Source organism: Emys orbicularis, chromosome 8, assembly GCF_028017835.1.
Source record: "Emys orbicularis isolate rEmyOrb1 chromosome 8, rEmyOrb1.hap1, whole genome shotgun sequence".
Taxonomy (NCBI): domain Eukaryota; kingdom Metazoa; phylum Chordata; order Testudines; family Emydidae; genus Emys; species Emys orbicularis.
This window is the reverse complement of record NC_088690.1, coordinates 92726161-92740560: the sequence shown is the minus strand read 5'-3', so window position 1 is coordinate 92740560 and position 14400 is coordinate 92726161. Positions and strand designations below refer to the sequence as shown.

Below are 14400 nucleotides of genomic sequence, written 5' to 3'. Positions count from 1 at the left end.
TTTCCCATTGAAATGATGATTTGAAGAATTGCTTTTCGGTAGTAGTTACAAAGGTAGAAGCAGCCCGGGAACCATTGAGCTCTGGACTGGTGCATAGGGGTTGCCTGTCTTGCAGAAACCCAGAAGGGTCACACCAAATTGTGACGTTGCAATCTATATGATTTTATGAAAGTATGCTGATGAGTGTGAATATAATGTAACTAAAATATGCTTCATGCAAAAGGTCTCTTGTAAGGTATCATTACAAAACTTATAATCTACTGAGTGTGGTCATCCTATTTGTATAAATGTATCACTTGTATCCGAAACTAGAAATATGAAATATAACTCCGAGGGCCTATTGTAATTATGCAAAGTGTGGGCCATTAATGGTGGTTTGGAATCTTAATGGCTCCCATTAACCAGGACAATTGACTGTAGATGGCTCTGTTTTACTTGTAAGTCTTCCTGTATACATGTGTGCTGGCAAGTGGGTAATGAAGTCTTACAGTGACATGTGATCATGTCACCTGAACTGGAATTCATCTTTAACCTGGTGCTTTTCCATTAAAAAGAAGGAGGGGTGGGAACCCAGAGGAACAAAGGATTCCCACCTTATGCAAAAGATATGTATGTGGGTGTGACAAAACAAACAAGGCGGCCATCATGAGGAATCCCCTAGCTACCACCTGAGCTGGAACAAGGGCTGTACCAGGGGAAAGGATTGTGCCCAGACTAGGAAGGCGTCCAGTCTGTGAAAGAAACTTATTGAAACATCTCTGAGGGTGACATTTTATCTGTATTCAGTTTTATTACTGTACTAGGCTTAGATTTGCGTGTTTTATTTTATTTTGCTTGGTAATTCACTTTGTTCTGTCTGCTATTACTTGGAACCACTTAAATCCTACTTTCTGTATTTAATAAAATCACTTTTTACTTATTAATTAACCCAGAGTATGTATTAATACGGGGGGGGGGCAAACAGCTGTGCATATCTCTCTATCAGTGTTATAGAGGGTGAACAATTTATGAGTTTACCCTGTATAAGCTTTATGCAGGGTAAAATGGATTTATTTGGGGTTTAGACCCCATTGGGAGTTGGACATCTGAGTGTTAAAGACAGAAACACTTCTATAAGCTGCTTTCAGTTAAGTCTGCAGCTTTGGGGCATGTGGTTCAGACCCTGTGTCTGTGTTGGAGCAAACTGGCGTTTCTGGCTCAACAAGACAGGGTGCGGGAGTCCCAGGCTGGCAGGGAAAGCAGGGGCAGAAGTAGTCTTGGCACATCAGTTGGCAGTTCCCAAAGGGGTTTCTGTGATCCAACCCATCACACAAATATTACAGGATGAGGTGCTGTGAACCAACTGTATGTAGGAGAACAGAAACTCTGATTTCAGACTGGGGCACACAGGGCAAGTCTGTCTAGGAGAAGGAAAACTGTGCTTTCAAATCCAAGCAGTTTAAGCTCATTAGCCTTGGAAAGCAAGTGGACTAGAGTGGAATCGCTGATACCTGTTCCTAGCAGGCCACCAGGTTTACCCCGGGGAGGCGGGGGGAGGTTAGGGTGGACTGGCCTAAAAAGCCATTATAGCCAAAACGTACTTGTTATAGAAACAGTACAGCAAGCCAAATGGACATATGGATTTTGACACAGGCCTATCAAGCTAGCAAATGAAAATGGACTTGAATTTCAGACAATGGCTAAACATATTACATGTATTGCAAGCTGGAATGTTAAAATTCCATTCACTCCAGGCCAGACCGAGCTAATAGCAGAGGAGTTAAGAGATACAAGTTTCCTTTGCTGCCATACAAGAGAAAGGTTGGCTGGGTACAGAAGAGGTCACAGATGGAAATTATACTTTCCTTTATTGCAGACATTCAAGTGAACAAATGCTAAAGCAGTGGACAAGAGAACAGTTACTTCAATGAACAGCTAACTGGAAACTGGTGTCTGAGTAGATTGTCATAGCAAGGTTGCTATAGACTATGCATTACTGTGAACTGCTGTTATGCACCACTAGAAGTAGCTCTGTGGTTTGAGCATTAGCCTGCTGAAGGTTGTGAGTTCAATCCTTGAGGGGGCCATTTAGGGATCTGGGGCAAACATCTGTCTGGGGATTGGTCCTGCTTTGAGCAGGGGGTTGGACTAGATGACCTCCTGAGGTCCCTTCCAACCCTGATAGTCTAAGAGAAAGATTATTTTTATCCATGCTTGGGTAACACTGTAGATCATAATATGATTTTGATAATGGGAGATATGAATGCAAATGTTGGTAACGGACATAGTCAGCAAATGAATAGCAATGGACCATATGGCACTGAGATGGCAAACAATAATGGGGAAAGGTTAAGAACTTGCGGTGAGATGCATAATTTGATTATTGGCAGTGCTTAGTTTCCTCACAAAGATATGCACAAGTTTGAATGGAATTCACTAGATGGTCATATCAAAAACCAGATTGACCACATTATTATCAGTAAAAGGCAAAGAAGGTCAGTGCTGGATAATAGAGTCTACAAAAATATCAAGTGTGGCAGTTATCATGAACTGCTAATGGGAAAGATTAATATGAAATTAAAGTCCAAGAAAAAGATGGGTGCAACTGGAGCCCAATTTGATTTTGATAAATTAAGGGATAGCTCTGTGAGGAAGACATACAAGGTGAGACTTGGAGGTTATTTCAAACCATTAATTTGCGATGATGAAGAAATTGCACGCCAGACTGGATGGGAAATGTTCAAGGAAGCAATATAAAATACAGCAGAGGAAGCTATTGGAAGGCGTAAGCAAACCAGGAAAATCTGGACAAGCAATGAAACAAGAACATGACAAGAAACGGGTGCACAAGCCAAGACTACTGGGAAAGTGGAAGAAGTGAAAGTGTTACCAAAGTGGTGAAGAAATCACAACAGTTGGACAAGCAAAAGTTCTGGAAAGAAGAGGTTCCACAACTAAAGGAGGCACGAAGAAAACAAGATATGAAAATGATATACAAAAAGGTTAAGTTGTATGGAAACACAATTAGGCCAATGATGCAAGCAGTAAGAAAGACTATTGGTGAACTGACAACGAATGATGAAGAGATGCTGCAAGTATGGAAGGAGCATTCTGACAAAGTGCTGAACGCTGTTGTTCATCGAGATGCAAGCATTCTCGCCATGCTAGATGAACAGGGCAGATTGCAAGACAGAATGGATTTCAGCACTGAACCCCCATCAGAAGAAAAAATAGAAAGAGCAGTGAAGCAATTAAGAAATGGGAAAGCTGCAGGAACAGACAATATAACAGCTGAGCTGCTACAAGCCGGCAGGACAAATGCTATCAAATCATTAGGAAAAATATGTAAGAAGATATGGGAGCAAGAGGAGGTACTGTATGACTGACTAAAAGCAATAGTTGTACTAATCCCGAAGAAAGGGTATCCTACCAATCTGAATAATTATAGTGGTACACACTTATTATCAGTACCAGGAAATCATGATGAAAGTAATTGTCAACAGATTAAGACCAGTTTTAGAGGAAATAGTAGGTGAGGAACAATGTGGCTTCACACCAGGCTCAAATTGCTTTGATCAGATATTCATGCTCCGATAGTTGATGGGGGGAAAAAAATGAGAATGGGGAGTCAAGATGTTTACCGTTTTCATTGACTTCACAAAGGCATTTGATTCAGTGTGAATGGATGATACTCTTCACTGCCTTGGAAAATTGGTGTCGTTGACTTGGACTTACAATAAATGCCAAGAAGACAAAGCGGTTCCATCTTGGAAAAGGGACAATAGATATAGTGTTGAAATGCAACCGAGGTGAAGTCATAGAAAAAGTAAAATCTTGTGGGTACCTAGGAAGCTTGAACAATGCCAATGGTTAAAAGGAGGTGTGCCTTAGCAACAAGTGCTGCACAAAACTGATGAAATTATGGACTCATAAAAACATTGTTTGCCACCAAAGTGAAAATTGATTAAAACAGTGTCCTAACAGTATAACTCTACAGACTGGTCAGAGTTGCATTAAATTAAGCAGACATCAGAAGGCTGGAGGCAGTAGAGAGTTCTTTGGAAGATGGCAACAGTAAAGTGAAATGATTTTAAGACAAGTGAAGTTAGAAGGAGAGTAGGATGTGAAATCAGTGTACGGGATTGGCTGCAATCAAAAAGATTACAGTGGTGGTGACATTGTAGAACACAAACAGATGATAGGATGCCCAAGAAAATAATGCAAATGCAACCAAGATCAGTCAGGCCTAGAGGCCAACCCCCAACTAGATGTCAGGACATTGTACACAGGGATATGACCAGGCTGGGCTTAAAGGAGGACCAAGCCATGGACAGGAATGAATGGTGACACTGTACTGCTCCCTGTGTCTTGGAATGAGAAGAAATATATATCTAAAACAGGGGTCGTACTGGCCGGCGAACGAGCATCCGCCGAAATGCCGCCGACAAGCAGCGTCATCCAGAGGCATTGCCGCCAAAATGCCGCCGATTTTCGGCGGCATTTCGGCGGTGATGCCTCTGGATGACGCTGCTTGTCGGCAGCATTTCGGCAGCGACGCCTATTGACGTTGCCGCTTGTCGGCAGCATTTCGGCGGATGCTTGTCCGCCGCCACGGTCCTCCATGGCTCGTCGTCTGGCGCCTGCCAGACGAAAAAGGTTGGGGACCACTGATCTAAAACATAAACTTTTGAAGAGAGTGTGTGGAGGAAAACCATGATCACCTGTGCTTCATACTACATAAAAATAAAATAAAATGTAGTTTTTAAAAAAAAATTTCAAACAAGTCACAGCTTCCTATCCTAATTCATGGCTACCTATCAAGGAAGGGTTCGATTCTGCCAGCACTTATGCAGGTGAGTAGCTTTACATAGGTTACCAGACCAATTGAACACAATGGGGTTACTCATTTGCATAAGTGCTTATATAGGAACAAAGGACAGGATGGAAGTTGTAAAATAAAGATGTTTTTGAATCATCTGAGTGTAAACAATGTATCTAAAACTATCTCAACAGAAGAAAATCACTTCTCCTTCCCCAAGTTCAGCTCTTAAATATAGCCACTAAATATTTAACTTCTGGGTGTTTTTTTTAAAGATATAAGCATCTGTAAATATGGATAGACAGGGTGGGAACCAATTTGTTCAAAGTCATAATAGTCCTCCACATACTTTAAATTAGCTGCAGCAAATTTAAAATTGGAATAAAATGGGGACATCTAGAGGAATTATTTGATATTGCAGCCTTATGTCTAGGTCTGAGACCAACTGGTCTTGACTGATCAGCTTTTTACTTTATGCGGTGTTGTTGTAGCCATGTCAGTCCCATGATATTAGAGGGACAAGGTGGGTGAGGTCATATCTTTTATTGGCCCAACTTCTGTTGGTGAGAGAGAAGGTCGAAAGCTTGTCTCTCTCACCAACAGAAATTAGTCCAATAAAAGATATTACCTCACCCACCTTGTCTCTCTGTTTTTTACTTCTTCATTGAAATGGTTCCCTCCTAGAATATTGAGTATGAGTCTCCTCTCACACTGAGTTCATTGCTGTGATTCTGGATTTACACTGAGGTAGCCAACTGTTGTGATTTTATCTTGAACCTCATGATATTTGATGCTTTATATAACGATCCAGCTGCTGGAAATAAGGGCTCATGTGAGGATTTCAGCTTCATTTAAGAAAAAATAAGTTTCTAGCCCTCGGGGTTGTGGAGAAAAGCTTGCAAATGTGACTGAAGCATACCCGTGAAAGAGGAAGGCAAATGAAAATAACCCAACATTGATTTGTTTTTAACGGCTCATTATTTTTCAGCTATTCTCGTGATTTTGGAGGGCTGATACAATGTTTGAGTTTGGCAATACTGGAGTGAGAAGAGAATTAGGCCAATTGTTTTCAGAGTTATATATCAGTTAATCTGCATCTCTTCCCAAAACGCCGTGTGCCTACCCATTAATTATTATTCATATTGCAGTAGTAACCAGGAGCCTCAGCCCTGGACCAGGACCCCTGTGTACAAAAATAGAACAAATAGTCAATCCAAAGACTTTACAATCTAAATATAAAACAAGATAGATATAGACATATTCACATCCCCAAACTCACTTCTTTGCTGAAGCCCACAAACCTCAATCCATGTTGGCAAATCTGCTGTCACCAATCCAGGAATTGTTTTCTTATTGTCTTTTAAAAACACTAACATAAATATAAGAAGTAGGCCGCAAAAATATTTAAAAAAGCATTGGAAATCTGCCTTAGATTCACGAAAGTGGGCCTGATCCTGTAGTCAGGGGTCTTACTGTCGTGAGTAGTTCTATTTACTTCAATGGAACTACTCATAGTAGTAAGCACTTCACTCAGCAATAAGTGTTTGCAGAAATCAAGCTCTTAAACAAGTTCAGTGTGGAGTGTGATTATTTACAGATAGAGTTATACCAGTACAATCCCTTGCATAGATCCTTATTCTAGTATAGCCATCCCCTTTCCTGTACAGGCATAGCTGTACAGGTATAAAGCACCGTTATACTGCTATAACTGGGTGTGCCCTAGGGGCATTGTCGCTCTTTAACTACACCAGCCTAGTTTTAGTGGTACAACTTTCTAGTGTAGACAAGGCTTTAGGGCCCTGATTCAGCAAGGTGCTTAAGCACATCTAATTTTAGCATATGGGTAGTCCCACTCAGGGCCGGCTCTAAGATTTTTGCCGCCCAAGGCAAAAACAATTTTGGCCGCCCCCCCCCCCCCCCGTTTTTTAATTACCCCACCCCCGGCCCCGCCTCAACTCCGCCCCTTCCCTGCCTCCTCCCCCCATGCTCTCAAGCCTAGGAGGGAGGGGGAGAAGCGGCGCCCGCGCCGCGGCCGCTCGGGATCTCCCCCTCCCTCCCAGGTTTGAGAGCCTGGGAGGGAGGGGGAGCAGCGGCGCGCGAAACGGCTGTTTTGCGCGCCGCGGCTGCTCGGGATCTCCCCCTCCCTCCCAGGTTTGAGAGCCTAGGAGGGAGGGGGAGACTCCGAGTGGCAGCGGCGCGCGAAACAGCTGATTCGCGCGCCGCTGCTCCCCCTCCCTCCCAGGCTTGAGAGCCTGGGAGGGAGGGCGAGTAGCGGCGCGCGAGCGGCAGCAGCAGCGGAGGTGAGCTAACGCGGCCGGGGCACATTTTTAGGGGCGGCATTCTGGCGCCGGCCATGCCGCCCCTAAAAATGTGCCGCCCCAAGCACCAGCTTGTTTTGCTGGTGCCTAGAGCCGGCCCTGGTCCCACTGAAGTCACAATAGATGCAGTGAACTCACACATATCTTGCTGAATTGGGGCCTTAAATCTATGTTTCCTTGCAAATGTGAGTTTCAATCTGATTCTAATGTTCTAGAATGCATTTAAAAAAAAAATGTGATAAAAGAATAATTCTTCATGCTCATTTTAGAGATGTACCCTGACTCCTCAGTGGCAGAGAGCCATTTGATCCACAATGTTCAGTGGATCACTCAATGCCTAAGGTGCTTGCAAGAGCTCTGCTCTGTTCAGTGTCCTGTTCCAACTGGCTGATTGTGCATAGCAACAAGACCTTCACAGCGACCCACCCAGCCTGTCTTCCTGGAGAGTTCAGCCCTTAGAGGCACAATCTGATGATGCTTGGCAAAAAAACCCAAACAAAAACAAACAAAACAAAAGAAAAAACCCCCAAACATTTCAATCAGGAGGATACATGATTGTGTTCTGGTTCCGAGATGGAATTCTCTTGCTGTGATGTAGGCATCACCTCAGGTAACTGTGAATGTTCATAGGTAAACAGAATTAGTCACTGCCAAGATGAGGCTGAAACCTGGATGTTTTCTGCAGTTTCTGTATTTAGATAAAATATACTGTTTATTATCAGTGAGAAATGCTAGGGCACTTGCAGAATATTTCCAACTCCTAGATGTTCATAAAAAGAATACTTTGAATGGTAAGTATTTTCCACAGGTCCTGGAATTTGCTATCACTAAGATTAATGTTTATATCTATCTATATATAAAAGAATCATATGATGCTATAAAGTTTAGGATTTAAAAACTGTTTAGGATTTGTTTAAAAACTGTTTAAAAATTCTTTAGGGTTCAAAATAATTTTCAGAGACTCTATAAATACCATGTCTCAACTATTACAACAAATACAGCACTCTGTAATGCTAACTGACTAGTTGGCTTGGTTAATGCAAAGTTTTGGAATTGCCCCAGATAGATGGCTTTCAGTTGTAGCATATACCACTGTGTCTCGACTGGTATAGCACTTTCCATCCATTCTGAAAGGTTATATGACTAGTAACACATCAGATGCTGAAATGATACCCAGCCCTCAGACCCAACCTACGAGCATGGTTGCAATAACTGAAATGTGTTCAGCTCTTGCCTGAGACGTTAACTTTTTTTTCTCTCTCTCTCTACCTGGGTCCTCTTAAAACTGACAGTCCTGCAATTTAAATTAACTTGTGTGGCATCATCATCATTATTATTGATCATTAGCACTCTGGTAGCACTGAAAAGCCCCAATCAGGACTAAGGCACCAGTGTCCTAGGCACTGTACAAACACACAATAAAAGAGCTTATAATATAAATCAGTGATATTCAGTGGTTCAGGAGCCAAATTAGCGATCAGCATAACCCAAAAGAGCCACAGGAGTGCGAATTAATTGTTTTATTTGCGCGCGCGCTCTCTCTCTCACTCTCTCTCTCTATATTTCTTGGTTATTCTAACCAAGTATTATTATTTTATCAACTACAATTGGTTAATAACATAGTAAAAGCAGCCTGATTGGTTAATAATACATGACACAGTGTTTGAAAATCATGTCCCGCAAAGAGCCGCAGGAGACACATTAAAGAGTCACTTGCAGCTCCCGAGCCTCAGCCTGAGTATCACTGATCTAAATAAACACCACAGATGAAGGCTGGGACGAAAGGAGGTGATGGGGCTGATGGGTGGCAAAGTCATATTCGTTCTGAAACACTTTGCGCCAAATCTGTTCAGAGCACTGAAGGAGACTGCAAAAGTTGCCTTTCTGCTTGCCCTTAGGTGCACCTTACATTGTACAACATCCCTGTCAAGCTAAACATTGTTTAAAACAATTATTCAATAGTTAAAAAAAAATAAGCTGTACCTGCAGGGAGTTTAAGCCCAATTTTTGACCTGCCCGAAGACTATTATGATGAGCCATGGGACCCCCAAAAACTCTGTGGCAATTTGATCCAAATTCATATCCAACCGTAATGACTTGAGCCTGTCTGTTTAAGGGACGCAAATCAGAATTCTGAATCCTTTTATCCCTTAGTAAGGCAAACGTTTGGATGTAGGTTTCATGTCTTGGGCTCAGCTCTCATTTTAATCTGATGAAGAACATCACATGGAGTCTAAACATCTTTTAAAAGAGAGCAAAACTATCAGCACCCACCAAAGAAATGAGTGCAGTGAGTTCCCCTGCTGTCCGTGCCATGGTAGTGATCTAATCTGATTGTGGTGTCAAGCCTCATTTCCCCACGCTAGTGACAAAGTACAAGGGAAAAAAACAGAAAAGAGACAAAGGATTGGTGGGGTTGGTTGCCATATAAAGGGCTGAAGTCTGGCCTCATAATATGCACATGCAGCTCCCTCTGGCCCAAAATCAGCAGGGAAAGACACACCTGAGCCAATCCTAGGAACTGTTGAGTGCCCTCAAATGTGGCTGATGTCAATGGCAGCTGAGGGCACCCAGCAGCTCACATTTTCCAAGACTTATAAACAATGGAAAATATAATTCTAAACAAAGCAGGTTACTGGGTCTTTTCAATAAAACCCTGAAGACCACACAGCCATGGCCTGGTACCTCCTCAGGGTAGATGAAATTCCTTTGCAGGGGCACCATCATCACATTTCAGGTGAGCACGTGACTGAATGTTTGCTGCAGTTGCGGCACTTGCTGGCCCATTCTGTAAAGAAAAATCATCTGAAAAGATCTTTTATTCAGCGCATGTGAAATTAATTTTTTCCAAGTGAAAAATTACAACTTTTAAGCAAATTTCTGGGGTGTTTTGTTCAAACACCTAAAAAGGAAAAATGTCAGTTTTGGGCAGCTGAATAACAAACAAAAAAACCCCCCAATTTTTTAAAATTTTTGTTTTGTTTCTAATAGCCCGCAAATATTTTTAAACAAATTTGGACATTTTTTTTACCAAAATTTGTCTTATAAAACAAACAGTCATTTTCCTTTGGAAATTTTTTTTGCTGAAATATTTTTAACCAGCATTTTAACATTGGCTGCTGTAGGACCCCTTGCACAGGCACATTGCATGTGCACACACACTACTTCTCTCTTGACTGATGTCACTGTGTGTGTATTATTATGATTGAACATTTCTCTGTGTGTGTCACTGGATTTTAATTGGCTGTGCAGTAATCTGAGCACCTTGGAGCAGTGGGTGCATTATAAATCCTATGAATTATTACTAACAGCTTTGCGCAGGTTAGGCCTAACAACCCACTGTTTTCCAGATCTGCAGCTTTATCACTTTCTCCGTTATGTGACTGACCTGACAAAGAAGCAGATCATGCTGGTGTTTGAGTTGCTAGACTGGAATGCCACAGGGGAGATTGGCTTTGACGAGTTCTACATGCTGGTGTGCATCCTGCTGTCTCATGAGGCAGGTAGCCTGGGGTCCCTGTTGGTGTGTCAGCCAGAGGCTTCAGAGAAGCTGATATTATTCAGTGCTTTCATAAATGGAATCAGCTAGCTGGGAGTCTAATCTTCACTTATAATGATAAGTAGAAGGTAGAGGAACTGTCCACAAGCTAGAAACTGTCTAAATGCTCCTATGTTCGGAGTAGGGTGACCACATGTCCCGATTTTTATAGGGACACTCATGATTTTGGGGGCTTTTTCTTATATAGGCAGCTCACTGAAAATAAAAAAAACCTCAGCTCACAAAATGAGCTGCAGGCGCCTGCTGTTGTCTACAAAATAGCAAGACTAGACCGGGATCCCATTTTCACAGGTCAGCATTTTCCACCCTCTCCCTGTTGCGCAATAGAGCACACGATTCTTCTTCAGTCTTTGTCCTACAACTCTCTCTCTTAGTGATCGTTATTAGAGGTCAGACCTGTTCGGAAAGAAAACAGTAGCGTGGCGTGAGAATTAAACGGTGTGTGGGGGAAATGAATGTTAACGCAAGCCAGAGTTGTGCACAGCTCCCCACTTTTCAGGGGTCATACTGTAGCCCAAGCTTCTCCTTTTTGGGGGGGCAGGTTGCTAGCAGAGTCATCCTGGGGAGTTCTAAGAGGCAGTGCTTAATTTGTAATGAAAGAGGTGCCAGGGCTCAAGCAATTGGGTGCCGCGACTCAAGCAATTTTTTTGTACTTTAATAACGGACGCGGCAAACCCAGAGGTGCCGGGGCTATGAACTGCCAAGTCTAGAGATGCCGGGGCTCATCCCTGGCACAAATTAAGCACTGCTAAGAGGGCAAAGACTATCCATGGATGTGCAGCTGGCTTGAGTACTTAGAGTCATTTCAAGAGCAACTTGTGGCTTTGCTGGCTACATGAAGGAAAGTGGGAGACTCCGTGTGCTCAGTTCATTTCCAGGGCCATCCAGCTCAGAATTATTTTGCAGCACTAGTAGGGTTTGAAGCTCTGGGGCAAGCAAATCTGGATGCACGGGGCTAGGCATGCGTGTGTGCAAGGAAGCCCTGAGTTCTTTTCTCTTCATGTTGCAAGTGGGAATTAGGAAGGTTACCAGCTTTTACCATCTAGACTTGAACTATGGTTGGTGTTATATGTATTTTCTAAAGCAGGACATCTCTGCTCATTATTTGTTCTTAAAACATTTCTGCCCTGAAACAGAACCACCTGGAAAAGCAGTTCATTTATCAACACTCTGGGCCTGTGTTTGAGCTGCTGGACATGGATGGAGGACACACAGTTGGCCCTAGGGAGTTTCAAGCCACTAGGTTCCTCTTTAACATCAAGAAGCAAGAGCTTGAAAAGATATTCAAGGACTTTGATGTCTCTGGAGATGAGGTAAGAGTAGAGGAATAACAAGCCCTTAATACTGCCGCATTTTATTTATTAACACACCCAGGCTCCAACTGAAATCAAAGCCCCATTGTATCTGCCCAAGAACAGTCCCTACCAGGAGCTCACAATTAAAATAGACAAGACAAAGTGTGGGAGGGGAAACAGGCTGAAAGATTGACTGTCCAGTGTCACAGAGAGGGCAGTAGTTGAGCTCAGGTCTAATGAGTCCTGCTGACTGGCCCATGTAGCTCAGTAGAGTACCTCTCTTGAACACTGCTCTTGGCTCCAGCTCCACTCGAGAAGCTTTATGTTGCCCTGTTACCTTGTGCTAGAGCAGCAAAAGTGGTTATGCAGAGCCTGCCATTCAGACAACTGCAAAAAGAGGGGACATTCTTTTTTTGCTGCACTGGTTTATTCCATTCTTTATACTGAGGTCCCAGGCTACCTCCCTACCTATCTGCTCTTGTATTAATCATGCCACTCTCGCTAACAATGCAAGCCTCCGTTGTCTGTTTGTCTCCTCCCATAAGCACCTCCGTGCTTTCTCCCCTGCCCATCAAACCCCTCCACAAGACCCATAGCCAAGGTGAAGTCTGATAAATTGCCAGCCCATAATGACTAGATGGGTGGGGATTACTGATATATTAAGAGCTCTATATAATCAAGTGTTTCATATCACTGTTCTGTGCGGGTTTGTATAGCAGCCTCACCCCGTAGTATCCAAGCACCTTCCTGCTGTACATTAAATGACAGACTAATGTCTGTCAGAGGGGGTTCATTCCTTCTCTCTACAGGTGGCAAACTGTGTTTGCAATGTACTGTTCTAACTGGGATTTTTGATTTCCCCACTGTTGTCTTCCTCTCCCCTCCAATTTATTTAACAGACACTTGTTGCATTTTAACTTAGATATTCCCTATCCTGTAGGATTTACAATCTCCTAATGAGAGTTTGTACAGTGCCTTGACCTAAGGACTCTGCTAGTGCTTGGGGCATCCTACATTTGCGTTACAACCCTAATGCAAATAATGGACCTGAAGCCAGTTATTTCCGCTTTGCAAATGACTGTGGGCTGCTTGGTTAAAGGGCATTTTGTAAGAGCTTGCTTTTGTGGTTGTGCCGGATATAATTCTAAAAACACAGATTTCCACCCAGAAGCATCATGACATCTGCAACCATTACAGAATGGTAGAGTGATATTCACATGGTGGGGAGATGCCCTCACAGCTGCAGTATGGTCCTTTGAGATGGGCCCAGCCCATGAAGTTCAGATCCAAACTTCTCCAGAGTTTGAGTGGAAGGAACATGGTGTGTATGTCTCTCTGAGATCCCAAATCTTGAGTCAGGCTTATCTCTGGGCTAGTCTACACTACCCGCCCAGATCGGCGGGTAGAAATCAATCTCTCAGGGATCGATTTATCGCGTCTCATCTAGACGGATAGATCGATCCCCGAATCGACGCGCTTACTCCCACCTCGTCAGGAGGAGTAAGCGCTGTCGACGGGGGAGCCGCGGCGGTCGATTTGCTGCCGTCCTCACAGCGGAGTAAGTTGAATAGGATACGCCAAATTCAGCTACGCTATTTGCGTAGCTGAATTTGCGTATCTTAAATCGACCCCCCCCAGTGTAGACCTAGCCTCTGACATTAAGATGGTATCAACCATCACTGTCTTGTTAAGATGCTATTTCATATTTCCCCCCCAAAACTAGCAACTGAACTACAAGGAGTTCAAGATGTTTACAATCTTCTGCATTGATAGACAACAGAAAAAGGAGGAGAAAAAGAAGAAGTTGAATGAAGAGATTCCAGAATCATCTGGGGCAGACCTCACCGAGATCAGCATGCATCAACTACACTTGTAAAACAACACTATTTGATTCAATCAGGAAGAAGTACAACCATCTCTCTCCCAGGCCCCAGCCACAGAGGTTTTTGGGTTAGCTTAAAACACCAACTTTTAAGAAACATATAACTCAAATAATGGTCCAAATAATTGTAGCTGTATAATTTTGTCCCCAGATACCACATGCAAGTGCATAATCAGTTCTGATGTCATCCCATGTGGAATAGCTGATGCAGCTTGGACTTCAGGGCAGGCGCATTCCTCATATTTCACCCCAAGCCAGTTGCTGATATTCATGTCAACCCTCCCTTCCATACCACATTGCTCAAGTATTTTAGGATAGCAACCCTGCTCCACCCTCCATCTATATTACATCTTGCTTGAGACAGAGCAGTTCTCCCAATAGAACCATTTTATCACCTTTGAAGAGGCAGATGAAATAAAGTTGAAGATAAAACCCATCTGGCTCATCCCCTTTGATACTGGATTCGTTCATGTTTGTCAGCTTTCCCCCCTATGCTGTTTTCTGTCCATATTAAAATGTCTCCATTAAAAATAAGTGTGGGGGAAATG

General features: G+C 43.0%; 1 protein-coding gene across 1 annotated transcript; it reads left to right on the top strand.

The window, feature by feature from the left end:
- The first annotated feature begins 7771 nt into the window (after positions 1–7771).
- EFCAB9 (EF-hand calcium binding domain 9) lies at positions 7772–13846 on the top strand. Its single transcript, XM_065409988.1, has 4 exons — positions 7772–7907; positions 10467–10615; positions 11812–11988; positions 13694–13846. The coding sequence occupies exons 1-4, from the start codon at positions 7772–7774 to the stop codon at positions 13844–13846; spliced, it is 615 nt and encodes a 204-aa protein (XP_065266060.1).
- The last annotated feature ends 554 nt before the right edge of the window (positions 13847–14400 follow it).